The sequence below is a fragment of the Crotalus tigris genome, unplaced genomic scaffold, assembly GCF_016545835.1.
Source record: "Crotalus tigris isolate CLP2741 ecotype Arizona unplaced genomic scaffold, ASM1654583v1 scf7180000019953.484404808:943566, whole genome shotgun sequence".
NCBI classification, from domain to species: domain Eukaryota; kingdom Metazoa; phylum Chordata; class Lepidosauria; order Squamata; family Viperidae; genus Crotalus; species Crotalus tigris.
In genome coordinates, this window is record NW_024097788.1 from 745,216 (window position 1) to 772,993 (window position 27,778).

General features: G+C 42.2%; 1 protein-coding gene across 1 annotated transcript; it reads right to left on the reverse strand.

Annotated features, from left to right (window-relative positions):
* Positions 1-1,538: 1,538 nt before the first annotated feature.
* On the reverse strand, positions 1,539-27,316 carry MAL2 (mal, T cell differentiation protein 2). The gene is made up of 4 exons (XM_039365074.1): positions 26,875-27,316; positions 9,516-9,686; positions 4,856-5,029; positions 1,539-3,759 (listed from the first exon to the last, which is right to left on the reverse strand). The coding sequence occupies exons 1-4, from the start codon at positions 27,010-27,012 to the stop codon at positions 3,688-3,690; spliced, it is 555 nt and encodes a 184-aa protein (XP_039221008.1). The 5' UTR covers positions 27,013-27,316; the 3' UTR covers positions 1,539-3,687.
* Positions 27,317-27,778: the final 462 nt, after the last annotated feature.

The following is a 27,778-nucleotide window of genomic DNA, read 5'->3' on the forward strand; positions in this document are numbered from 1 at the left end:
CCATGTGCATGCTTCGCCTTTGTGACTTCGGTTTCCTCAACTCTGGATTGTGCTGCGCTCTAGACCCTGGATTGGTTCATGGATTTTGGGCCTCTACCTTGGATTTTGTGGACTTTTGCTTGTGGATTTGGTAACTGACTGAGCAGTGTTGGACTCAATGAGTCTTTGTATTGGGTGCAAAGGGATTAACATTAAAGGGCTTTGATTATCACTAAAGTGCTTAAAACCAGGGCTTTTTTTGTCATAGAACACCCAGAACGGAGTTCCGGCACCTTTTTTGGATGGAACCTTGTAGGGTAGGCAAGGTGGGTTGTATGACGTATGTGAGTTCCGGCACCTTTTCTTTTTACAAAAAAAAGCACTGCTTAAACCCTTGTGTGTGTCATGCAGGTGGACTAAACCAGGACATTATTCCATGTTCTATGTCTTGCTGAGCTACTTTGGAGAGTAGGGTGCTTGATCAATTTGAGGGATAAATTCCAATAAAAATATAAAGGGAATGTAAAACAGCTGAGCTCAGATTTATGAGATGTTGAACTATTGCATACCTCCTTTGTTGTGATAAAGACAACGGCAGTAGTAAGGCCTGCTGAAGTGTTATATGGCAAGACTGCCCATCTAGCAGTTCTAACCTGTTTCTAACTGAACACTTTTTATTTGGCTTTGGAGACACAACACTCTTTTGACATTGAACACAAATTACACAATAGTTTCAACTGTCAAATGTATTCCCCTTTAATATCAGACATACATTTGCAATAGAAAAACGGCACTTAAAACCATGCTGTGACTTGAATTTGGACCAAACTTCCACGACCAGACTGCAAGCAACATGCATCCTATTAAATAATCTGACCTGCCATTAACTTTTCTTTCCTCCTTCAAGTTTAATTTCTACCCCTGATAACAACTTACAGTAATATACCACAAAACATTATATTGGAGATATCAAACAATAATTAATTGTATGATCTTTCCCCAGAACCTGAATTGTCAAAAATGAAACAGGACATACAACTTCAAATATAAAATTGTGAAAGCACTGAAGGTCAGAGGAAGCCAAGAAATTTCCAGAATAATTAGATATAAACATTTTCATAAGTGGAAACAAATGCATTGGAGACATTCTAAAATATTAGCCAGTTTGCTAAAATAAAAACAAGATGCCTTTGGCTTCTACATCTAAAGCTGATAAATAAAAGAGTTTATATGATAAATTAGAAAATATGAGTTTAGAGCAGTGGTTCTCAACCTGTGGGTCGGGACCCCATTTGGGGTCGAATGACCATTTCACGGGGGTCGCCAAACCACGCTGTCCGCCATTTTTCCCCCTTTTCCCTAGCTGTCCTACTCCCTCTTATTAATGGCCACACCCACTTGGGGGTCACCACAACATGGGGAACTGTATTATGGGGTCACGGTATTAGAAAGGTTGAGAACCACTGGTTTAGAGTAAAAGATAGGGAAGGAGGGAGGGAGGGAGGAAGGCTTCCCATATATAAAAATGGACTGCAGATTCTTAATATTTGTACAAGCAAAACTTGTATCAGTAAACTACATATAGGATGGGCAGTCCATCTACTTTTTTTAACTTGTACCATTAGCAAATTTTTAGATTAAAAACTATTATTGAATAAAACATGTTTCCCTTGAATAAGCACATAAACTTCAAACACATGACCATAACATTTCTCAGGTTTATACTACACCAATGGAAAATGAATTGTGACATTAGTTTGCTATTTCACTCATGGACATGCTCCCAGATTTTTTTTTTTAAAGCCACAACAATCTTTTATGAAAATATCTTTTTCTAGCAAAGGTACAACTAGATTCTGGTCAGGCAGAACATAAACACATGAAATATTTTCTCCTGCTACAAATTATTCTTTCAAAGTAGAAACACAATACAGTATTTGTAAAAGGTTCCACTTCTGTTGATAGTTTAGGATCCTTGTGTGACCTGGCTTGTATGAATATTGACATACAGGAGTATTAATCTGTTGAGCAAGGCTAGTAAGGTTTAACAATCCAAAACAGGAATTCCATTTTGGGATTACCAGAATTCTGGTAATCTCCCAATTCACAGGGCTGCAATTCTTGAAAGATAAACATACAGTATGATAAATAGTGGTGAGAGACACTTGCGTGGGGCATGGGTAAGGCCAACATTATAAGGAAAAGTGGAAAACCCAAGAAAAACATCCTCGTTTATTTTCCTGAATTAGGAATGAAAAATAAATGGTGTGCATGCTTTCTTATTTAAGAATACAGAGTGAATATCTTCCCTGCACTTAAAAATAATACTATTGTATAATGGCCTGGCCTAAGACTCAAAGGGTGCAATCTGATACTAGGGAATGATTCTGAGAACTAGACTCACCATGTCTAGGGAGCGATAACTAAATCCTGAAATTTGGCAACCCATGTCAATCCTGCTGAAATGAGACAGCTGGGCATGGTGGACTGTAAAGCAGGTTTTAGCCCAAAGTACTGCAATACAAAGTACAACCTGGGTTCAAGACCCGAGTGTCACGCGATGGGGTAAGCTCCCGTTACTTGCTCCAACTCCTGTCCACCTAGCAGTTTGAAAGCATGCAAATGTGAGTAGATTAATAGGTACCACTTTGGTGGGAAGGTAACAGCGTTCTGTGCACCTTTTGTGTATAGCCATGCTGGCCACATGGCCATGGAAATTGCTGAATCCCTCATCCAAGAAGCGGAGATGAGCACCGTGCCCTAGAGTCAGACACGACTAGACAGGGAAGCCTTTACCTTTAAGTTTTACTGCAATATTCATTTTGGCTAATGTTGTCTTTCTTGATTGCCTGTATGCAATGTATTGCACATTTGCTAAGAGCTTTTGTTTCTCCTACAACCATCAGAGAACCAACATTCAATTGTCTGCTAAAGATAGTATTATAATACTGCGGGATGGTGTGTGTGTGTCTGTAACGTATAGACACAATGTTCTTGGGAAGATCAACCTAGCAACTGAAAACATAAGCTGAGCTGAAACCGTTAGTGCAATATTTTTCATGCACAGTTGACATATTTAAAATATTACAACAGAGAAAGAACCTGGGAAAGAAAGGAAGGAGAAAAATGTAGGTCACTGAGAAAATTCTGTGGCGTAATGGAATATATTTTGGGGCCCTCTACCAATGCTGTTAGTAGAGAGTTATTTCAGAAGCACTGTGTGGGGAAGAAAATAAAAGATTTCATCTGGAAACAAGGATGAATGTTGTTGTTGTTTTAACAGAAGTTTCTATCTTATTTTCACCGAAGAAAGAATATAAATATGTATACAAAGGCCACTGTCTGCCTCTTGTCAAGCTAGGAATTTTGTTGCATCCCCAACTGATAATAATCCCTTCTGTTCCTAAGACCTTGCTTCTTAATACTACACCCACTTTGGGATAAGGGAATGGTGCTGCTGAACTGAGATAGAAGCTGTGATAACAATCTCAATATAATCACAGATTTTCCCACCACCACCCCTGAGAGTATATACTTATGGCATGGGTTGGGTGTGTACATCTCAGTGCTTTAGAAAACAACAGATGCATTCCAAAACATCCTTTTGAATGCCACTCCAATTTGATGGACAAGTTGGACTCTGTTTGAGATTTGAGCAGGTATCAAAATCAGCCAGGATGTAGTGGAGCTGGTCACCTCTTTCAGATGCTATAATTTCCATCTTCTTAAAGCCAGGGTGGTGCTGCATCCATAACACACGGTTGTTACAAAGGAAAAAATCTGCAGGGGAAGAGGAGGCATGGAAGGAGAAATAAAATGGAAATGTGTATCAAAGTTTGGTGGTTGTGGTCTTTAATGTTTTGTTCCCTAAGTTGTTATTTTCACACAATAAGCATTGCATATTGCACTTCTTGAAGCATTTAGCGTTTCATGAACTTAAGGTCAGTATTGGGCTTACTTCATAGGAGGAGCATGCACACAGACATGGGTGATGTGTAATTTTTTGTTGCACGGTGGGCAAAAAACCCAACACTGGGTACCTATTTATTTATTTTGGAACCCTGAAGACCATGAATACTTAAGAGAGAGTGCAATACAGTGGTTGGAGCAGAAATCCCCAATCTTTGGGTGCTGATGAAGAGAAAGTAGAGAACAGGCTGTAGGCACTTTTGCAAAATGGCAGCCTAGAAGAGAAGGCCTTCTCCATGGCACCACTTAGCCTAGGGGTGGGGAACCTTGGCTCTTTTATGACTTGTGGACTTCAACTCCCAGAATTCCCGAGCTAGCCATGGGTAGGTAATGGGCAGCATGGAAGAATGGCTCACCATCCAGATTGGGATCCAGAATGTTGGTGCTGCCTGGATTAAAGCAGCTCCATCCTCTTCATAACTGGAGAGTTTGTCTCTTAAAAGGGAACTGAAAGTTGAGTGTGGGTGTGTCAAGAAGGGAGTCAAGCCAGGAAGGCAATAGAGATGCCTCCACCCCAAAAGTAAGCAATCTTCAGGAAGGACAAGAAAACTGCAATTCTTGGAGCTGCAAGACCGGATGAGAGGCAGAGCTGAGAACAGAGGAGGAAAAAAGCCTGACCACAGTCTGCAAACTCAAGCAAGCCCACTGCATGTAGCAAAACTCCAGAAAGCAGCTCCAGAAACAGAGGACCGTAAGTTCTGGAAGAGAGAGAAGTCATTTGCCAGCCTACAGGGGAGTGAAAAGGGTTTTCACATGCAGATAGACTGAGAATGGGCTACAGGAACAGAAGACCCATCAAATGATTATCATAATTCAGACAGTCATTAAGTGGAGGGTCATAATTCAAGGATGACCTGTAGTTACCGTAAATTTGGCTGATCCCAGAACATCCCTGAGTGATACTCACCGCAGCTGCTATGCTTAAATTATATTCATGGCTATCTAGAAGTGCTCCAGGTTTGGTGATGTTGGAGGCGAGATTGGTGGCCTTAAGGGGGTGACTGTGCAAAGATGTTGTGGCAGTTTGCAGTAAGAAGGTCCCAAAGTAGAAGACAAAGACGGCTGCGTGGTAAAGGAAATCCTAAGGGGAGCAAAAATGTGAAAGTAAAAACTCAAAAGACCAAACGTTTGCAGGCATCAAATGATTTGCTGTGCAAAATAGATCATGTCCCACGTGATGGCAGTATTCTCATATATATAAAAGTTAGAATTAATTTGCGGAATTTTTTAGCCTCGGAGCTGGGATCACAACACAGTACCCAGGAGTCTGTCATTCTTGTGGCCCTGCCGTGCAACTATTAACCAGGAATGATCCTGCTTAGCTCCAGGAGGCCAAAGGTGGGCAGAAGCAGTGACCTACTGAGACATATTTTTACTAAAAGGAATGCATGAGGTAATATTATCACTCTCAGGGTGATCCTCCTGTTCTCCCTTCTGCCTGCAGTTCCCAAAGCTGAATCAAGAAAACGTGACAAGCTGTTGAGGCCAAGCAAAGAGCAGATGCAACTTTTTAAATGACAAGAGCACCTTAAGTCTACCCATCTAATTTCTAGCCCTGTGTGAGTGTGTTTATTAGTCTTGGAGAGGGCAGGGTTTTTGGCAACATTTTCAGAAGAGGCATGTTACCGTATTTCCTCCTTCCTGTTCCGAAGGCTAAGAGCAAGTGATTGTCTCAAAGTCACCCAGTTGACTTTGTTTCTAAAGCAGGACTAGAGCTAGTTTGGTCTAAAGCAGGGGTAGGCAACCTCGACTCTTTTATGATTCATGGACTTCAACTCCCAGAATTCCTGAGTCAGCATAGGAATTCTGGGAGTTGAAGTCCATGAGTCATAAAAGAGCCGAGGTTGCCTACCCCTTGTCTAAAGGTTATGGCATCAGGCTAGAAACCAGGAGACGGTGAGTTCTAGTCTATCTTAGGCATGAAACCCGGTTGGGTGACTTTGGGCCAATCATCAGGAGCCTGTGAGTTCTAGTCTCGCCTCAGGCATGGAAGCTGGCTGAGTAACTTTGGGCCAGCCCCTCTCTCAGCCCAAACCACTTCACAGGGTTGGTGTTGTGGGGAAAATGGGAGGAGGGAGGAGAATTAGTTATGTTCATCACCTTGAGTTATTTATAAAAATAATAAAGGTGTGATATAAATAAATAGATCAATCAAGGACTTTATTTAAGTGGTGAGTTCTCCCTATTTTGCATGGCAGGATAGGACCCTATCCATAAAAAGCAATCGACCAACCAATCAATCAATAAAAACCAATAAAATGTATTTATATAATTTATAGAACCATATATAACTAAATACATGTTACTGGTTTAGCTGTCCATCTCACAATAGAGACTTTAGGCAGGGAACAGAGGATTAAAACCCCAAATCTGAGAAATAATATAGAAAATACTAATCTAAAACAATAACAAAAAAACATATTATGGAGTCTAAAAACATTCCATTTTCAATCAATGAAGACTAAAACAAGAAATACACCAACATGGCTCACTGACTCTTCCAGACCAACGCCTGAGAGAACACTCAGGTCTTCAGTGTCTTATGAATGGCCTAATGCAGGGGTCCTCAACCTTGGCAACTTTAAGACTTGTGGACTTCAACTCCCAGAATTCCTCAGCCAGCAAATTCTGGGAGTTGAAGTCCACAAGTCTTAAAGTTGCCAAGGTTGAGGACCCCTGGCCTAATGTACAATGCTTGGAGGAACAGGGCTATAGTGGAAGCACAATCTTCTCTGACCTTCATTGATCCATGTATATGCACATACCATGTTTCCCTGAAATTAAGACTCCAAAAGAGGCACCAGGTCTTAATTTTGGAGAATGTCTTACCTTAGGACCATCGCAGCCAGGCCTTCCATGCTCTAACACCTGTTGCGCCACTACTTGACCTCTTCTGTGGCCACTTGCCGCCACTTGTGGCCGGATGCCATGTGGCGCATTGCGCCATTGCCACTCCTCCCGGCAGGACGCCGCATGGTGCTTTGCGCCATTTCTGCTGCTTGTGGCAGGACGCTGTGTGACTCTTTGGGCCATTTCTGCAGCGGAAACGGCCCGAAGTGCCACATGGCCTCCTGCCATGAGCAACAGAAGTGTCCTGAAGTGCGCGAGCAATGGAAGCATCCCAAAGCACTGCGCAAGCAGTGGAAGCATCCCAAAGCACCATGCGGTGTCCTGCCAGGAGGAGCGGCAATGGTGAAATGCACTACATGTCGTCTGGCCACAAGTGGTGGCAAGCGGCCACAGAAGTAGCAGCACGACAGTTGTCAGGGTGTTGAGGCCTGGCTGTGGTGGTCCTAGTGGTAAGGTTAGCGGGTACGGGGCAGGTGGGGCAGCTTTACCCCACCTACCCCCACCCTAGCTTGATTTTTAGGGGTGCACCTCGCCCCCAAACTAGGGCTTAGTTTTGAAGTAGGGATTATATTAGGCCCACCCCCCCAAAATTAAACTAGGCCTTACTATCTGGCTGGGCCTAACTTTTGGGGAAACATGTTAAGTACCAACAGAAGAGAATATTTGTAGCCCAGGGTTGAACTTGTGGGATCCTTGGTGCTCTCTGACAGTTTGGTTGTTTTCTTGCAGATGTTTCATTACCCAACTAGGTAACATCATCAGTGCTAAAAGTGAGTGCTGGGCTTGCTTATACATACATACTTGCCTGGTCAGTGGTGGTGGACTGTTCTTGGTGGTTCCTTACACATGCACATAAGAATATATGTGCATACCCCCAAATGAATGGCAATGTGTTGGATCATCTTTGCAATGAACTAACTTCCACATACTGTAAGTACTATTTGAACAAATTCTGCTGCAAGACTTTTTAAAATTCAGGCCTATAAAACTCCTTGGACCTGTATACTTAGAATTCCCCAAAGCCCTTAGTTAGGAACTTTGTCTTCTCTTGAATAAACTTATCATCGTATCCATTCATTGACTGCTAACTGGTTTAAAAAACAGAAAACAAAGATGGGGAAAAATAGAGAGTTTTTCTCAACAAGGGGGAAATTAAATGGCCCACAACCTATTGATTTTTCCAGGAAGCAATCATAATGTGCTTATGCCAGAGAACATAAGTAAAACTAATGGCCAGTCTCCTTCAGAGGTTTTCTGTTCTCCTGTAAATGCCTGAGGATGGTTGTGAACTTATAATCAAATTGTATCCCTCAAGGCAATTCCAGTCACATCACTGAACTCAAACCTATTAACAAACCATACAGCAGGCAGCATGATTTATATGAAGAAGGAGAAGGAGGAAGGAGAAACATTCATTCAATTTTAATACACATCTATTAATTTGCATTTCCTCATTCTCCTAGGTGAATAACAGAATGACAGAGTTGGGAAGGGACCCTGGAGGTCTTCTAGTCTAACCCCCTGTTCTTTCATCAAACTTGGTCATCTATGAATTTGCAGATCAGTGTATCCTTCATACATAATTATGTACAAGAATGTATTACAACACAGAAAATTGATACTAAAATTTGATATTTACAGAATAGAGGAGGAAATTATGTCAGGAGCAAACTTGTGCAGGACACAGGGATTTTCAGGTGGATTTTTTTAAAAACAAAAACAAAACCATCCTAGAATTGCTCATGACACAGCAGAGCTGACATTTTATGTTTCAATGTTCACTTTAATAATGAGCAATGGCCTTTCCTTGTTTACTGTGCAAACAAAGACAGAATTTGCATCTTTCCAGAACAAAAGTGCCCTTACAATCCTTCCTCTTAGTCCCCAAAAGAATAAATAAAAATGTTAGAAGATTTTGTTTTATTATACGTAAATGGTAGCAGAGGTTTATTATATAGCCATATGGAGCAAACTAAAGCGTACAGTGTATATAGTCACCAAGGGCCTTGCTGCTTAATGGTTTCAACTGTCATAGGAAGTTTTCCTCAGAACATAAAGGAACCATAGATTATAACTATAGATGCAAACTAAATGCTGCCTGAATAATTCTGTAGTTGTTGCAATACAAAATATATTCTAATACGTGTTCCAAAAAGAAAAAAGAAAGCCAAAATCTACAACAATGGCGTTAAAAGAACACACAAGTAAATCATCATGAACTTCCATCTTTACAAGTACGAATGCATGCACAAACATTAAGAAATAACACATCACTAAGCTACAATTACATTAATGGAACTGTTCATCTTGTGGCTTTATAGCACAGTTAATACTTTTGGACTTGGGCCTGTGTATTCAGCAATTCCTCAAGTAGCTCCTTCCAATTGCCATTCTTAAAAGCAGTCTCAGCTCCCTTCTGTACTTCCTATGGTCTCCCATATTCACAAATACAGTAATTCAAGAAAATGTTAACTTCAGATAAAATGTACATGAGGAACATGCATGGATAAGCCATTCTTTCATCAACTATGTATTTTTTTTTTCATTTTTGCAATACTTAGCAGCAACACATTGGGCAGTGACAACCGATTTCTAGCAATGGGTTTTCTAAAAAAAAAAAAAAAAACATGATATGGACAAATCCACTTCTGGAAATGCCTCTGACTTGTTTGCAGTTTTTAACTTGCAGCCTTTTTTTTTTTTTTTTGCATGCTTACCAAACGGTTCCAGTCGATGGCAATTCTCTCTCGATAACTGAAGAGAAAGACTGAAAGGAAGGAGATGGAAGTGAAGCAGGCTGTCACAGATACAAACATTACCCAGCCCTGCAGCAGGGGCAAAGGAACTTTTGTAGCAGCCACTAGTATCCATACAAGTGCTCCAAAAAGCTGTAAAATACAACATATAAAGAAGCGTAAGGAAGCATACGCAAGCACATGCCTGATATGACACTATTCCTTTTTATGACAAAATTATATAAAGTATAGAGCAGGGGTAGGCAACTTTGGCTCTTTTATGATTTGTGGACTTCAACTCCCAGAATTCCTGAGCCAGCATGGCTAAGCATGGAAACCTCTCCCTTTCCCCTCAGCATGGCTGGCTTAGGAATTCTGGGAGTTGAAGTCCACGAGTCATAAAAGAGCCAAGGTTGCCTACCCCTGGTATAGAGGAAAAAATGCTAAGCAAAAAAAAGGCAAAAGGTGAAAAAAAGAAATATAGTACAGTTTAACGCACTGATACTATTCAGTATAACTATTCGCATTTGCAGCATATTTCTTGATTTCATCATGTGCATATAACTCTTCATACATTTGTCTTTCATTCTTTAAATTTCCTCATCTTTCTGTTTTTCAGGGACTTACCAATTTTGACCAGCCATGACTTTCTTCCCTGTCCTTTTCCTCTCAATTCAATCATAATGAAGCACTTTTTTTTTTTAAAAAAATTAAGGCTGAAATACATAGGCTTGCGACCAAAGTCAAAAATAACAAAAAAAGCTTCTTTCAACATGTAAAAAACAAGGAAAAAGTGAAGGAAATGATTGGTCCATTAGTGGGTGGAAGTGGCAAGAAGGTGACAAGCAACAGGGAGAAAGCAGAACTATTTAACTCATTTTTTGCATCTGTCTTTACACAAAGGGAAAAAACAGACCCACCTATCAAAAATAGTGCCACAAAAAACAAAACAGAAACACAAGTTAAGATAGGCAAGAAAATCGTTAGTGAGCACCTGTCCAGCCTAGATGAGTTCAAATCGCCAGGACAAGACGGATTACACCCCAGAGTTCTCAAGGAACTGGCAGATGTGATATCGGAGCCACTGAACTATATTTTTCAAAGATCCTGGAACACAGGGGACCTACCAGAGGACTGGAAAAGAACTGATGTAGTTCCCATCCTCAAAAAAGGAAAAAAAATGGATCCAGGAAATTACAGACCTATCAGCCTGACCTCAATACCTGGGAAGATCCTGGAAAAGATAATCAAACAACGAATCAACGAACACCTAGAGGCAAACAAAGTCATTACTAAAAGCCCACATGGGTTTGTCAAAAATAGATCATGCCAGACAAATCTTATTGCATTCTTTGACCAAGTGACAAAATTAGTGGATCAGAGGAAGGCTGTGGACATAATTTACTTGGACTTCAGTAAGGCATTTGATAAAGTAGATCACAACCTACTACTTGACAAGATAGAAAAATGTGGGGTAGACAGAACCACCACCAGATGGATCCGTAGCTGGCTGACCGGCCGTACTCAGCGAGTGGTCCTCAATGGAACTGCATCTATATGGATGGAAGTGTGTAGTGGGGTGCCCCAGGGCTCTGTTCTGGGCCCAGTACTCTTCAACATCTTCATCAACGATTTGGATGAAGGGATAGATGGGGAACTCACCAAATTTGCAGACGACACCAAGCTGGCAGGAATAACCAACACTCCAGAAGATAGGCTTAAGATACAGAAGGATCTGGACAGACTTGAACACTGGGCACTAACTAACAAAATGAAATTCAATGGTGACAAAAGCAAGGTTCTACATTTAGGCAAGAAAAACCAAATGCACAAGTACAGCATAGGTGGCACCATGCTCAATAGTAGTAACTGTGAGAGGGACCTCGGAGTCCTAGTAGACAATCACTTAAATATGAGCCAGCAGTGTGCTGCAGCTGCCAAAAAGGCCAACACAGTGCTAGGCTGCATTAACAGAGGGATAGAATCAAGATCACGTGAAGTATTCATACCACTCTTCAATGCCTTGGTAAGGCCACACTTGGAATACTGCATCCAGTTTTGGTCACCACGATATAAAAAAGATGTTGAGACTCTAGAAAGAGTACAGAGAAGAGCAACAAAGATGATTAGGGACTGGAGGCTAAAACATATAAGGAACGGTTGCTAGAATTGGGTATGTCTAGTTTAACGAAGAGAAGGACAAGGGGGGACATTATAGCAGTATTCCAATATCTCAGGGGCTGCCATAAAGAAGAGGGAATCAAGCTATTTTCCAAAGCACCTGAAGGCAGGACAAGAAGCAACGGGTGGAAACTAATCAAGGAGAGAAGCAACCTAGAACTGAGGAGAAACTTCCTGACAGTGAGAACAATTAATCAGTGGAACAGCTTGCCTCCAGAAGCAGTAAATGCTCCAACACTGGAAGTTTTTAAGAAGAGACTGGACAGCCATTTGTCCGAAATAGCGTAGGGTTTCCTGCCCGAGCAGGGGGTTGGACTAGATGACCTCCAAGGTCCCTTCCAACTTTACTACTATTACTATTACTACATGGTCTTAAATACAGCACTATTCAGATTACATTAAGTATGAAGTTACTGGACTAATTTGGCTTCATAAAAAGCTGAATTCTGTTCTACTGCAATCGCCACCAGGAGACTTGGCTGTAAACTTAGCCTTATACTTCTATTTATTATTAGTTTGCCTTTCTTATACAAGTCTTTTTTAGTTATCTCTTTACTGTATTTTACTTCCTTTCTTCGGTCTATGACTATAAATTAGAGCACTTCTTTAATTTTCCAACTGGGCCAGGACTCTGTATTATCAAGGTTAATAATAATAATAATTTATTAAATTTATATGCTACCCAACGCTCATGTCTCATGTAATAGGAATTTGGTGTCTCTCCTAAAAACTTAATAGGAGTGCTCTAGATTTTTGAATGCCTGAATAGGATTTGCAATATTTACCACTCCCACAAAAAAATGTGGAAATTAAAAATGCTATCATTTGCCAGAATGCCTTCAGCAATCTATCATTTTTTCAGAGCGTTCAGTTCATCTGGTAATGGTGTAGGGTATCCTGCTTGAGCAGGGGGTTAGACTAGAACAGTGGCCGCCAACCTTTTGGCACCAGGGACCCCATGGAGAAAGGTTTTTCCACAGAACAGAGGGACATGGCTTTGCGTGCCGCCTGCATCCCGCGGATGGGGCTTCTTCGCTTGTTTGTGTGGCCCAGTTATTGGCATGCCACAGACTGGTGCTGGTCCACGGACCAGGGGTTGGGGACTGCTGGACTAGAAGATCTCCAAGGTCCCTTCTCTTTTAATGAAGAGAAGGACAAGGGGGGACATGATAGCAGTGTTCCAATATCTTAGGGGTTGCCACAAAGAAGAGGGAGTCAAGCTATTTTCCAAGGCGTCTGAGGGCAGGGCAAGAAGCAATGGATGGAAACTAGTCAAGGAGAGAAGCAACCTAGAACTAAGGAGAAACTTCCTGACAGTTAGAACAATTAACCAGTGGAACAACCTGCCTCCAGAAGCGGTGAATGCCCCAACACTGGAAGTTTTTAAGAAGAGACTGGACAGCCATTTGTCCAAACTTTACTACTACTACTACTACTACTACTACTACTACTACTACTACTACTATTACTATATTATTCTATCTTGTTCTATGTTGTAAAATCTGTAGCCAACAGAACAAATGATCATACTGACTAGGCATTATGGGAGTTGAAGTTCTATAAATCAGGAGGACACTAGATTGTGGAGTGTTGTGATAGAAATAAAGCTGCTCTAAATCATTGCATTGTTACCGGTCAGTTCTTTTAATATAACATAAATGTTCCTATTGAGCAGGGCACTGTTGAATATACATGTAGTCCTTGTTTAGTGACCTCAATTGGGACCGGAGCTCAATCATTTAAGTAAAGCGTTTGCTAAGTGAAAACACAACTGTGCTTACAATTTTATTTCTATAAACATGTGAAGGTCACAACTGCAAGGACTGGTTGCAAAGCTATTTTTTAATCACTGTTATAATTATGAACAGTTATCTGAGACAGTCACTAAACAAGGACTACTTATGTGTTTTTTGATAAATATATGCAGCTTGCCCCCCCCCCAAAGAACTCCTCTAAACCAAACACTACTCAGAAAGTAATTATATACACATAATGTCCAGGACTGGTGTATCTTAAATTGCAGAATGATTGCAAGTAACTCTGTGGTAAATATCTTCCTGTTACTTGCTTAGGAAATCAATGGGATTTTTTTAAAAAAACAAGATGTTAAAACAACTTGAAAAAAGAAATTTAAAAACAAAACAGCATTGCTATTAGGCAAAAGGGTTGATTTTTTACTGGTTCTTCTTTACCCAGTCATGGAGAAATTAATCTGATATACTTTATCATTTTATCCTCATGGGAGAATGTCCTCCCCTGCTTTAAGCTGCAATGTGATATCCACTTATCTGGGAATAAAATTCTCCTGGACATAATGGGACTATTTTAGACTTGCACAGGAATGTAGCACGATTCTTATATTATTCAGGTATTTGAGACACAGCTGATACTTCTTCCAGGTCCCAAAGCACATTTCATTCACAGAACAGTCTGGATCAATCTACTTGTGCTTCTTTAAAAACCTAGTGCTGATTTGGCAGTGCACTATCCCAAAATAGGAAAACACCACAAAACTGGTCTAATTGTTTCAATAAAAAACACACACGAGAAAAGCATATGAGTACGTCGTGTGCTTGTCATAAATTCCATCTTAAGGTCACTTCCCGCATTGGGGAGGGCTGCCAACATGCCTGTCAACATCACATAAGCAGTAGCTTGGCCAAAGTTTGGAATCCATACTTAGGATAATTTGGTCTTTTAGACAATTAAGACTGCAACATATTCAGGTGGTCCTTGACTTACAACCGTTCATTTAGTGACTGTTTGAAGTTTCAACGGAAAAAAGTGACTTATGACCGTTTTTCACACTTAACAATGTTGCAGTATCCCCCATGGTCAAGTGATCAAAATTCAGACACTTGGCAACTGATTCATATTTATGACAGTGGCAGTGTCCTGGGGTCATGTCATCACCTTTTGTGACTTTCTGACAAGGCCTATGCATCACCATATCTTGGTGCTCAGCTGCTGAGGTCTTGCAGAACCGAACTACGGATTGAACCCATAGTTCGGTTATTGGCTGCACGCTTGTGACTGAGAAATGCAGGCCTGGCTGCAGAAGAGGCCTCAGAAAAAGTGGGCTGGCAAGGAGAGGCCTGGCTGCAAGATAAGTGGGTGTGGGCCAGGTGGAGCAGTTCCATACCCCCACGCTAGCTTGATTTTTAGGCGTGTGCCTTGCCCCAAAACTAGGGCTTATTTTTGGGGTAGGGCTTATATTAGGCCTACCCCCCAAAATCAAGCTAGGGCTTATTTTTGGTGTAGGCCTTACTTTCGGGGAAACACGGTAATGTATAATCAACATCTCAACTTCTAGTAACCTCATGGTTAGCCAGTTCAGCCAGTCTTCTTGACAACAATATGGAAACGGTTGGCCATTAACCCTTGTTTGGGATGATTTTTCAAATTTCTCATGCAGTCTGTATCTCAAAAAGTTCTTGATGGATTGCCATCAAGATATTACAAGTAGTCCTCAACTTACGACCACAATTGAGCCCAAAATAACTGTTGTTAAGCGAGACAGTTAAGTAAATTTTGCTCCATTTTATGACTTTTCTGCCATAGTCATTAAATGAATTGTTGCAGTTGTTAAGTGAGTAACATGGTTGCACAGCATGGATATCATACAGAGATTAATCCAGCTTCAGTCTCTGACATCTACACATAACAGATTAACAGTGATCTTTTGACCAGAGATGACTGAAAGTAATCAATTTTATCTCTCTTAGTGCATATAATAGAGCAGAGGTCTTCAAACCTGGCAACTTTAAGACTTGTGGACTTCAACTCCCAGAATTCCTTAGCCAGCCAGGGCTGGCTGAGGAATTCTGGGAGTTGAAGTCCACAAGTCTTAAAGTTGGCAAGTTTGAAGACCCCTGTAATAGAGAAATATGGAAATACTTTGGAGGGCTACATGAAAATAGAAGAGTGTTGCTGGGTTTTTTTGTTTTTTGTTTTTACAGCTATGCCTCTGTGTCCATGTAATGATTCACATTCCTGTTGCCAAGACAACATAAGTAGGATTTCAGTCCCAACGCCAATTACTACTGCAAGCTTGAGAACTTAGTTTCGGTTGATGCAGCCACAGGGATGTGTTCTTCGCATTGCCCAGCTACGGCGGTACAGCTTTGTTAGGGCACATTGCCTGTGCTACTGCAATGCTGCCAAATCACATGCATAACTTCCCAACACTATGGAGCTATTCACTAAAAACAAGTTCAGGCATTTGAAACAAACAAACAAGCAAAAAAAAAAAAAAGGCTGTCAGTCACAACAGCTCTCAACTCCCTTTCTGGAAAATGAAAACCTTCCAAGGAGGCTGTAAGTATATTTGGTTGAACATACTTACAATCTCTCATAAATATGAGAAACCTGATTATGCAAGACTAAGACTAAGATTAAACTAAGGAGAAATTTCCTGACAGTGAGAACAATTAACCATAAATTGTGCATACTCCATCGCTGGAGTCATTAAAGAAGAGATTGGACGGCCATTTGTCTGGGAAGGTATAAGGCAGTGATGGCGAACCTTTTAGAGACTGAGTGCCCAAACTGCAACCCAAAACCCACTTATTTATTGCCGGGTGCCAGGTGGGCGTGGCTGTGGTGGTCATGGAAAACTAGGTGGGTGTGGCCAAGGTGGGCGTGGTCACCTCGATGTTGCTCGTGGGGAGGGACGCCTGTGGGGGCTGGGTAGGGTTGGGGGAGATCCGGGGGGTCTCTGGCAGATGGGGCAATGGGCAGGACGCTCGTCCTGCAGGGTGAGGCAAGGCGAGGCAGGGCGGGGGTGCCATTGTCACAGGGCAAGGCGAGGCAGAGGCCTCCGCACACAGAGGCCAGCGAACGCATGGGGGCCAACAGTGTCAGTCAGCAGCCCCTCGACTGGTGCACTCTGGGGCTCCACAGCCCGCTGCCAGCAGTTCAGAGAAGCTGCTCTGAGGTGGACGGATAGCCGATAGCTGAGGAGGCAATGCAGAGGGTCGTGCCCGGGAAAAGGAGAGTGTGCAAGGCCAGGAGGGATGGGACGGAGAAGAGGGAAACCAGCCATGCTGGGATGCACCTGGCCACGTGGGACCTTGGTGAGTTAGTGGGTGCCTAGTTGAAGAGGGACGGTTGCCATCTCTGGGGTATGGTGCACGTGCCCACACAGAGGGCTCTGAGTGCCACCTCTGGCATGTGTGCCATAGGTTCACCACCACTGGTATAGGGTCTCCTGCTTGACTAGGGCATTGGACATTAGAGGACCTCCAAGGTCCCTTCCAACTCTCTTATTCTGTTAATTAATCAGTGGAACATCTTTCCTCCAGAACCCGTGGATGCTCCAACACTGGAGGTTTTTAAGAAGTGACTGGACAACCACTTGTCTGAAATGGTATAGGGTTTCCTGCCTGAGTAGGGGGTTGAAGACCTCCAAGGTCCTTTCCAACTCTGTTATTCTGTTAAGACTGTGTTCCCATAGAAGGCTTTAAACTTGTTGAATAGAATGGAAAAGCCATGGAAATATCTGAACATGTCCTGTATTATTTTCTCTTTTTAATGCTTGAAGAGGACTTGGTGAGCCCTGATTTATTGGGATTATGGAGGGACTGTAGTTGAAGCAGTAGAATAGAAGGGACAGTAACAGATTGAACAGAATAACAGAGTTGGAAGGGACCTTGGAGATCTTCTAGTCCAACTTCTTGCTAAAGCAAGAAACACTATACCAGGCGTCCCCAACCCCTGGTCTGCAGCATGCCAGCAACCGGTCCGCACAAACAAGCAAAGCCCCATCTGTTGGATGCAGGCAGCACACAAACCCACACACTCTCTGGTCTGCGGAAAAACTTTTCTCCACAGAACCGGTCCCTGGTGCCCAAAAGGCTGGGACCTCTGCCCTATACCAGTGGTGGCGAATCTATGGCACAGGTGCCAGAGGCGGCACTCAGAGCCCTCTCTGTGGTCACGTGCGCCATTGCCCCAGTCCTAGGCCTTCAGCTGGATTTTATAAAACCTTTTCGCTTTAGGCCTCCGCCGCCGTGTGCAAAAAAAAAAAAAAAAGGTTCAATCAGTCAATTTCAACTTCTCGCGGGGAAAAAAAAGATCTTGCACAGTTAGAATTGATTGATTGAACTTTTTAATCCCACCCAGTCTGCCGTTACTACCCAGCCACGCCCACCCAATGGGTCACGCCCACCCAATTGGCCACATCCAGCCAATGGACCACACCCACCCGGCACTCGACGCTGCATAAGTGGGTTTTGGGTTGCAGTTTGGGCACTCAGTCTCTAAAAGGTTCGCCATCACTGCCCTATACCATTTCCGACAAGTGGTTGTCTAGTCTTGCCTCCAGTGATGGAAAACCTATTTCTGATTGCTCTCACTGCCAGGAAATTTCTCCTTAGTTCTAGATTGGATCTCTCCTTGATTATTTTCCATCGTTTCTTGTCTTGCAGTATTTTGTAAAAAAGATTGATTCTCTTCTTCCTAATAATGATGATGATGATGGTAATAATAATAATAATAATAATAATAATGTTGGAAGGGACCTTGGAGGTCATTGAGTCCAACCCCCTGCTCAGGCAGGAAACCCTACACCATTTCGGACAAATGGCTGTCCAGTCTCTTCTTAAAAACTTCCAGTGTTGGAGCATTCACCGCTTCTGGAGGCAGGTTGTTCCACTAGTTAATTGTTCTAACTGTCAGGAAGTTTCTCCTTAGTTCTAGGTTGCTTCTCTCCTTGATTAGTTTCCATCCGTTGCTTCTTGTCCTGCCTTCAGGTTCTTTGGAGAATAGCTTGACTCCTTCTTCTTTGTGGCAGCCCCTGAGATATTGGAACACTGCTATCATGTCCCCCCTCGTCTTTCTCTTCATTAAACTAGACATACCCAATTCCAGTAACCGTTCCTTCTATGTTTTAGCCTCCAGTCCCCTGATCATCTTTGTTGCTCTTCTCTGTACTCTTTCTATAGATTTATAGATTTTATAGATTTATAGGTTTATGTTGTTGTTGTTGTTAACTGCGAAGTCGTGTCCAACCCATCACTACCCCATGAACAATGTTCCTCCAGGCCTTCCTGTACCATCTTATGGAGTCCATTTAAACTCACGCTACTGCTTCAGTGACTCCATCCAGCCACTTCATTCTCTGTCGTCCCCTTCTTCTATTGCCCTCAATCTTTCCCAGCATTAGGCCCTTCTCCAGTGAGTCCTTCCTTCTCATTAGGTGGCTAAAGTATTTGAGTTTCAACTTCAATCTGACCTTCTAAAGAGCAGACGGGGTTGATCTCCTCTAGGACTGACCGGTTTGATCGCCTTACAGTCCAGGAGACTCGCAAGAGTCTTCTCCAGCACCATAGTTCAAAGGCAGCCTCTAAATACAGAAGTTCCAAAGAAACCACTCTAATGTGGACATTGGGGCAGCTGAAACCACTTTCAACTGCAGTCCCACTATACATGTGTGCTAGGACACTCACATATCTCCTACTTGGTGGGACATAGACAAGATAGTCTCTAGGTTAGAAATTGGAGGTTGCGTAGAATACACTAAGCATGTTTTATACAGAATAGGATGGTTGTTGCACTTGTGGCATCATGGTCAAAACTTCTTCCTGTAATAGTCTGACTCCCAGCATCTATTAGATACAGATCGCAATGTATGACAACTGCAATAACACACATCCTGTATGAAATAAGACTGAAAGTGAGAGTGATCTGCCAGAAGAATAAGAGGAAAATAGACATAATGAAAGAGGATGTGGAAGCTGTTCGGAACAGGGAGAGCAGATTTCTCATTCTAATGAGAAGTACAAAAAAGGATTTTTGGTGGGATGATGATGTGAAAGAAGCTGCAGACGAGATAAAAATGCATGGAGGAAAATAATTACTGCAAAATAAGAGGCAGAGAAAATACAGAACTATTTTGACAGAAATGAAAATACTTTGGAAGTGGGTGAAGGGGGCTAAGCAAGGAACATTTAATTGGACTTAAAGATAAAATTGATGAAAAGACTTGAAGTGTTATAGATGTATGTGGATTTTCTAAGGACATTTTTAGAGATTTGTATAAAACGATAATAATCTATGCAACTGGGGATGGAAACCCACTTGCATATTAGAACCCAAGGGGGAAAAAGATGAAGTCATCAACGGGGTAACAATGTTGTGAATTATGTAAAGTTTTGTGCAAATATGAAGTTAAAGATTGGTTGGCAAACGTGTGAAAATAAATGAAGTAAGTAATACAAGGAAGTGTCCATGAATTTTCATTCTAACTCAGGGGTAGTCAACCTTGGCTCTTTTATGACTCGTGGACTTCAATTCCCAGAATTCCTGAGCAAGCTAACGAGTCATAAAAGAGCCATGGTTGACTACCCCTGTTCTAACTCCATCTTCTTCAGAACTTCGACAAAGAGGATGAAGGGGTCTTTCAACTCCAGTTCTCTATTTAAAAAATATATATGTCGGTGTTTCTTAACCTTGGCAAATTTTCAGACGTGAGAACTTGAACTCCCAGAATTCCCCAGCCAGGATGGTTAGAGGACCCATATCTTAAGTTGCTAAGGTTGAAAAACACTTATCTATGCCAAAATAGGAGAGTAGTCTTATGCAAACGAGGGCAGAGGTAAAGCGTCTTTAAAAGTTTTAAAGAAATGATGATTTAGTAAGTCTAAATGTCCCACTGGTTGAATTTAACTCTTTCAAAGAACGATTAAAGAGGCAGGAGTCATGTTGTAGTTTCCTACCGGCTATCCAATCGGGAATTTAAGAAGTCCTTCCAGTCTATCCAGATAGTTTCTTGTCTTACATGATCACAGAAGCAAAAAATTTTTGCCTTCCAACTTAAGTTTGGTCATATTTATTCTCCTGCAAAGTGAAAGAGGAAATTGACTTTATGATTCCTGGGAGAATCACTGCAGTGCATTGCACTTAATGCACTGATTCTGATACCACCAGCAATATTTTAACCCTATTTCCTACTGTATTCAAAAAGAATAATTCTCCAGAGAATTTGTTATGTAGGAAAAGATACACATATCACACAGATGTCACTGGGTATGTAAATATTAGTAAGCTGCCTAGAGTCACCACTAGACAAGATGGGTAGCAGATAAATCAGAGGAGGGAGGGAGGGAGGGAGAGAGAGAGAGAGAGAGAGAGAGAGAGTCACTTAATTTCATTTTCTCCTGCCAATTCACAGTCTTTGTGTCTAAGATATTAAAACATTGTAGCATCCCAATCAACATATGGATATTATATAAATAACTGAACTAAGGACTGGGATCACGCACTACAGCAACCTGAACTGGTTTTGCTTGGTGGCTTATATGTGACTCCAGCTATTTCAGTTGTTGCCACAATCAAATAGCATGCAACCTGTTAAAAAAAAAATTCAGCCACCAAAAGCCATACTAAGCGTGGCTTCTTGAATTTTTCCCAAACCTTTTATGAGTAGTGGCCATAGACAATCATTATACCTTCTACACAACAAAGCAATAATTTACGCCTCTCTCTTCTCTCTGGGTGTGTGTTCCTGTTCTCCTATAGTGTTACTACTGTATGGGCATGTATGGGTGTGTTGGGACGCATGAATCAGATTATATAAGCACACAGTTCTAAAGCATGCGAACCAGGAAGGCAGTGGGAGGTAGGCTTAGAATAGAGAAGTCATTAATATTAGTAGCTCTTGACTTCTCTGTGGCACTGCTTGTCCTCTAGGATAACATTCCTCTCCCCCAAGATCCAAGTAGTTGTTACCTGATGTTTTGGAAGCCACAAAAGAGCTGGTTATGCTCCTAAACTCTATTGCAGTGGTTCTCAACCTTTTTAATGCCGCGACCCCCAACCGGCCGTAAGTCGAGGACTACTCAACCGGTCGTAAGTCGAGGACTACTCAACTGGTGCAGCACCGTTTGCAGAATGGGACTTTTGGCGGGCTCAGCAGGGCAGAGACAGCCTGGACAATTCCTATTGGCTTTTGAAAGCCAATAGAATTAGACTCTATTCAAGAGAGTCTATTCTATTGGCTTTCAAAAGCCAATAGAATAAAAGGGAGTAGCACAGCTAATGAAAAGGGGGAAAAAATGGCAGACTGCGTTGTTTGGCGACCCCCCGTGAAATGGTCGTTCGACCCCAAAGGGGGTCCCAACCCACAGGTTGAGAACCATTGCTCTATTGGATGTACTTCCTTCGGTTTTACAGGTAGTCCCCGACTTACGATCACCATTGGGACCAGAATTTCCAGTGCTGAGCAAGAGGTTGTTAAATGAGTTATGCCCGATTTTATGACCTTTCTTGTGCCATGGTTCTTAAGCAAATTACTGCAGTTGCTAATTGAATCAGCTGGCTGTTAAGCGAATCTGCTTCCCCCCATTAAGTTTGCTGGCTGGGAAGGATTGAAACGGCGATCAGATGAAGATCCCGCAACTATTGTAAATACGTGATGGCTACTAAGCACCCAAATTTTGACCATGTGACTATGGGGATGCTATGAAGGGCCTAAGGGTGTGGATTGGTCATAAGTAATCTTTTTCAGTGCTGCTAGGTTGTTTTTTTTTTTTTTTGGTCTTCGTAGAATAATTGTAAGCTGTCCAGAGTATTGGGAACTGAGCAGCCTATATACTTTGGAAATGAAATAAAATTAAAAATAAATAAAAATAAAAATGGCCAACTACTCTTACTACCGGGGAAAAATATCTGATTTCCTTTCATTATAGCCTCATTTTCAGACTTTATTTTTAAAGGCTTTTCCCATCACATTGAATTCAGCCCAATTCTGCTCTATTTTAGAGAGTTATTCTGCTGACAGGTGGACAAAGAAAGTGCCTACCATTTACATAATTTATTTCCACATTTATTAGACTGGAAAAAATAAAAGAACATAAAACCTGTTTTAAGTAGCTTCTTGTTATCCCTCTCTTCACATTAATTCCCTTCCAGAATGGCCAACTAAATGGATTTGTCCTGCAATAAAATAGCTTATTTTGATAGCAAACAGACACAAAATGATAGCAGCAATATATGCTATCCACTTTGTTAAGAGCTAGCTTTGCACAATACCCTTTACCTGGTTACTGAGCTAATTCATTTTTCAGCTTTGCACAATCCTCTGTATTGTAAGCTAATTAAATGGGACAGGTTTCTCCATCCAACTAAGTCATTAAAAAAAATCTAAATACAGTAATCACAACTAATCAGGTTTAGCATATCATTTGAATATAGCAGCTAGTTTAACTCACAAATGAACTACAGGCAGTTCTCGATTTACGACCACAATTGAACTCGAAACTTCCATTGCTAAGACAGTTGTTAAGCAAGTTTTGTCCCAATTTACAACCTTCCTTGCTCACAGTTAAGTGAATCACTTCAGTTGTTAATAACATAGTTGTTAAGTGAATCTGGCTTCCTCATTGACTTTGCTTGTCATAAAGTGGCAAAAGAGGATCACGTGACCCCGGGAGACTACAACCGTCATAACTACATGCCAAGTGTTTGAATTTTGATCACGTGACCATGGGGATGCTGCAATGGTTGCAAGTGTGAACAAAGACCCTAAGTCACTTTGTTCAACAGTGCCGCTGTAACGTTGAATAGTCACTAAACAAAAGGTTGTTAAGTCAAGGATTACCTGTATTGCAATACCCTTTCAATGGGACTATCCTAGAAGATTGTTTGGAAGTAATGCTGGTCCAGATTGGTCAGCGCAGTCAATGATGGACAGGACAGGACTTCCCCTTCTGTCATCACTAATTTGTGACCTGCACTGGTTACCTATCGGTTTTCAGGATGCTATTCAAAATGCTGGTGTATCTTGTATGTAGACAAAGACTCACTGGTGTGAGATGGGCGGGTACACAAATTGAATGAATGAATAAATGAATGACTAAAAAGCTCCTCGTGGAAGTAGACCTGGTTATTTGAAGGAGTGCTTATCTCCAATAGTTTCTGTTAAGACCTGGCACATTGGGTGTGTTATACATCCTTTTAATTAAACAGTACTTTCATTTATCGGGACCTAGGAAATAGGCCTTCTGTGTCATAGTATCAGCTTCTTGGACAGTATTTTCCCAGAGATTGATATAGCTCCCACCCTGATGGATATTCTAAAAATCCTTGAAAATCTAGCTAGTTTCCCTGAATGTTGAGCCTCCATTAATTGTTTTTTTTTTTGTAAGCTATGTATTTTCTTTTCAGATATATACAATATCCTCTTATTTTATTGTTCTTGCTTTTTAAAGGGCAAGACGCCCAGAGTCACTTGCAACCAGGTGACCTCTAAATTTAATATAATAAAATAATAATAGTTTAATGGTTTATGTGAATCCAGCTGCTGAGCAAATTGCAAATCCAAATGTGTCTTGTTTGGCCCAAAATGTTACATATAGCCAGCTAGTTATGATTTATTCCATAGAATAATATCTGGAAGGCCTGGGTACACAACTCTGTGGGACCAGTAGCAGCATTATGCTAGAGGAGACTTGCAGAAATCTCTTGGGGAATTTATCAGAGTTCCTTGTTAACCAAAAAACCACCTGTTAAATAATATTTAACATTGTGGCTATGCAGAGTGAGGAGACAAAGTGGGGAAGAGCATCAAGGAACTGCTCACAGCCCCTTCAGGGCTAGCGTAACCAAGAAGATGTTTCAAGAGCCACAGTTCAATCTTAAGTAAGCAATGACAGGCAGAATAATATTTGAGTAAGACCTGCGAGATGTTAGCCTTGTGAACGCCTATCTAGCTGCATTAATCACTCTTACTTTCCTCCACTAACTTGGTTACAGGAAAAAGCAGGTCAGAGAAACAGGACATCTTTGTTTTTCAGATCACCTGTCAAGTGCAGGAAATCAGAAGGCAAGGCGGTTCAAATAGATACAGTTTATTGCATGCTAACACTCTCGACAAGAATCTGAACTACTAATGGTCAAAGCAAATTGGCAGTAGATAAAAGTCAATGGAATTCAAGGTGGGCTGTACTTAGACCTCTTATGGGCACAACGGGACTCAAGGCTGATGATGCACTTGACCCCTCCCTCAGGCTCAGACTCGTTATCTCCTACATCATCAAATAAAACACTTTTGGTGCTTTGTCTTCTCCACTGATTGATTGTCCCTTGTCAACATGTTACAAAAGACATTGAGAGTCTGTGAAATGTCCACATGGCTATAGAAGGCAACCCAATGATGTCATAAAGTCATGGAAAGGAATGGGACAACCTGTTCCAGGATTTTTCTGGAGAGCTTTTAATCCTCTGATCCTACTTTTAATTATCTGAAAGGATCTTTTTCACTTTTATGACAGATTTTTGAATTATTCTCCCTCCAAAATAATTAGAAGTAATTAGTATTTTTTTTGGAGAGGGAGTAATTTTGAAGAGGGTAATTTGGCCACTCTTCTGTTGAACTGATGCATCAGCAGATGCTGGGGATGGTGTGCAGACCATGTTGGTCATCCCTGCACTAAATCATGGTATCATATAATGGGTGAGCTGGGCATTATAACATTGCTTTAGGCTCACCTGTCAGTGAAGACAAAGTCAGCAGAGGGTGAAGCCAGTCCCTAAAGTGGGTTGGTAATGGGACTTTTCTCTCTGATAATTAGACTGCTAAGGGACATTCAGATGAGTCTTGGGACTTCTCTGTTACCTTTGCAAAACTTATCCTTAGTGTACCCTGATCCTGTCTCTGCAAAGAACAGCAGGAAGAATATTTAGATAGGAGCAGGCGGGCAGGAAGTGATTGGAGGAGTAATAACAGAGTGCAGTTTCAACAACAGGTGTACTCGAGAAAGGTGTAGGAGAAATACAGAGATTAGAATATAGGAAAACATTGCCAGCTTGGTTTCTAGAAAGGACCTTTTGGTTTATTGGGAGTATGGGAGACTAAAATCCAGCAAATGTTCTGTCTTTAAATGCTATCCTCTCCCTGGTAACGAAATCATCCAGTCTGAGACTTGCTCACATCATAAAAAGTGTTACAGGAATTTTAGGAACCTTATTAAAGAGAAGTGATGGCAAATCCTACCTCTGACTGACTTTAGTGGCACGCAATCATTTGTCATCACCACAACACCTTTTGTGCTGGTTTGGAAACAAAGCGAGCTGTTCTTGAAAAAAAAGGGTGTGATGCTATAGAAAAGGCTGAATAAGAGGTACAATTGAAGAGGAGATGCTCTGTGGGTGCTGTGTCTCATCCTGGCTTTTAGAGATAAATTTCCTCAGGTACAAAAGCAGGAAGAGAACCCCACCTGAGATTCTAGGAAGCTAGTTATATAAAACTGGACTAAATTACCTGATGTCTTAATTTATCCAAATTGAGAGGCAAAGGGGATTTACAATTAAATGAGAGCAGGAAGCTTTTAATTAAGTGGATCAGGGAGAACCAGAGTGGAAGTTGAGGGTCTAATGGACAAATGAGTAAGAAAGGATACATTAATAAAGTGAATTCCCACGATCATCTAAATTTTAAAAACAAATTTATTTCCTGTGTTCACCTATCATGCCATGATCAAATCAATAAACCGTGTCAGGACTTAATATTCAAACCATATGATAAGAAAACATTTGGGTACTCACAATATGCTAGACCCAGCCTCCATTTTATCTTTGCTTAATCTATTAGGCAGTTCTAGAAATGCATTTGCCACCAGAAAAATAACGGGGAAAATAGATCTATTCTACCGTAAAGGCCTTGGTGAAAAAAATATGTAACATAAATAGGAACTGAGAAAAGCTGGAGCTTGAGAATGATGTGACCAGAAGTTGGGACTAAGGGCCAGGCAGCTGTTTTCCTCTCCTTAGCTGACAGCTGTATGCAAGGTGCAGAATCCAACAGGTGTATCTGCTTCCCAGCAACTGGCTGCAAGACCGATCTGTGCGTAGTCGGGTTTTTTTTCCAATCGCGGAAGTCAACTTTTCTTGATCTACCCAGCTACCTACCAGATCCAGTCCTCCTACCATCGTTTGCTTTGATTTCTCTTTAAAGGGGACTCGGCCAAAAACAAAGCAAGCAGCAAGGGCGCTCCTAGACGCCTGTCGAGGGAAGAGGGGACCCTTCCCTCCCGCGATCCCACTTAAAGGGATGGCCGGGGAGAGGCCAAAGCTGGCGGGGAAGCACCTGTACCACCTGTTGCCCCTCCACCGCCCCTGGCTCTTTCCCCTCTCCCTCCTCCTCCCGGCCCTCGGCACTCACGATCTCCAGGCAGACGAAGGCCCCCGAGTAAGTGCGCAGGATTTCCACGCCGGAGGGCAGATTCACGCGAGGCGGGGGATAATAGGCAGTGGCGTTGGGCGGCGGAGGCATGGAGCCCCCGCCTCGAGCAGAGATCATGGTGCGGAAGGATCCGAGCGACCGGCCGTGGCGGGAGCAGGAGCGGGAGCCCCTGACGTGGCCTCGCCAGGTAGAGGCAAGAGTTACGCCAGGCGGAGGAAGCCGGAGCTGCAGGTGGCGGCAGGGCGGGAAGGGGGAAAGGCGAGCGCGCTGGTCCGGCGCCGCCCGCCGCCCGCCCTTTCCCGGCTGCGGTGGGGACGGCCTTTGCGCCCACCTTCCCGCTCCTTCCCAGTTCCAGACTGCCGGCCTCCTCCTTTGCAGAGTTTCTCACCGAAGCTGTTGTTAGCCACAACCACAACCAGGGGGGTTAGGAACACAAACTAGTGCCCTGGGTGGCATGACCCGCCCGTGATTGGGTAACCCTTAGTCCAGGCTTCGCCGCCAAATTCCTGCCTCCCCTCCCCTCCTCAGCCAGGAGAAGGTTATCTCAGGTTAATTGCCGACAGTCGCAGCAAAGGGACTCGGCCTATTCGCACGACGCGTTTGCCCACGCTTACCTGACGAAATGCGCTTGAGTTAACCTCGGGTAGACATTTTTTGTGACTTTGCGCCTTGCGCAAAATGAATTTTTTTTTTTTTTTTGAGTACTCGGATGATGTGAGTCTGGGTATTAACAGCCACGGAACTGGGCTCCTAACCAGGCTGGCTTGCCCCAATGTGGATTTGGTTAGTTCAGAGTGTTGAGGGAATAGACACTATCCTGGTAAAAAAATGTCATTCTTTCCCCACGTTCACTTTTTGAAAAAAGCGAGAGAGGAAATGCTTT

Bases quoted from the DNA above. Each gene is read 5' to 3' on its own strand.
- MAL2 (XM_039365074.1), bottom strand. From the start codon at position 27,012: ATGATCTCTGCTCGAGGCGGGGGCTCCATGCCTCCGCCGCCCAACGCC. The intron at 5,030-9,515 runs GTAAGCATGCAA...TGCTCCCCTTAG, and splicing joins CCATCGACTGGAACCGTTTG to GATTTCCTTTACCACGCAGC. The intron at 3,760-4,855 runs GTGAGTATCACT...CTTCCCCTGCAG, and splicing joins ATTTAAGCATAGCAGCTGCG to ATTTTTTCCTTTGTAACAAC.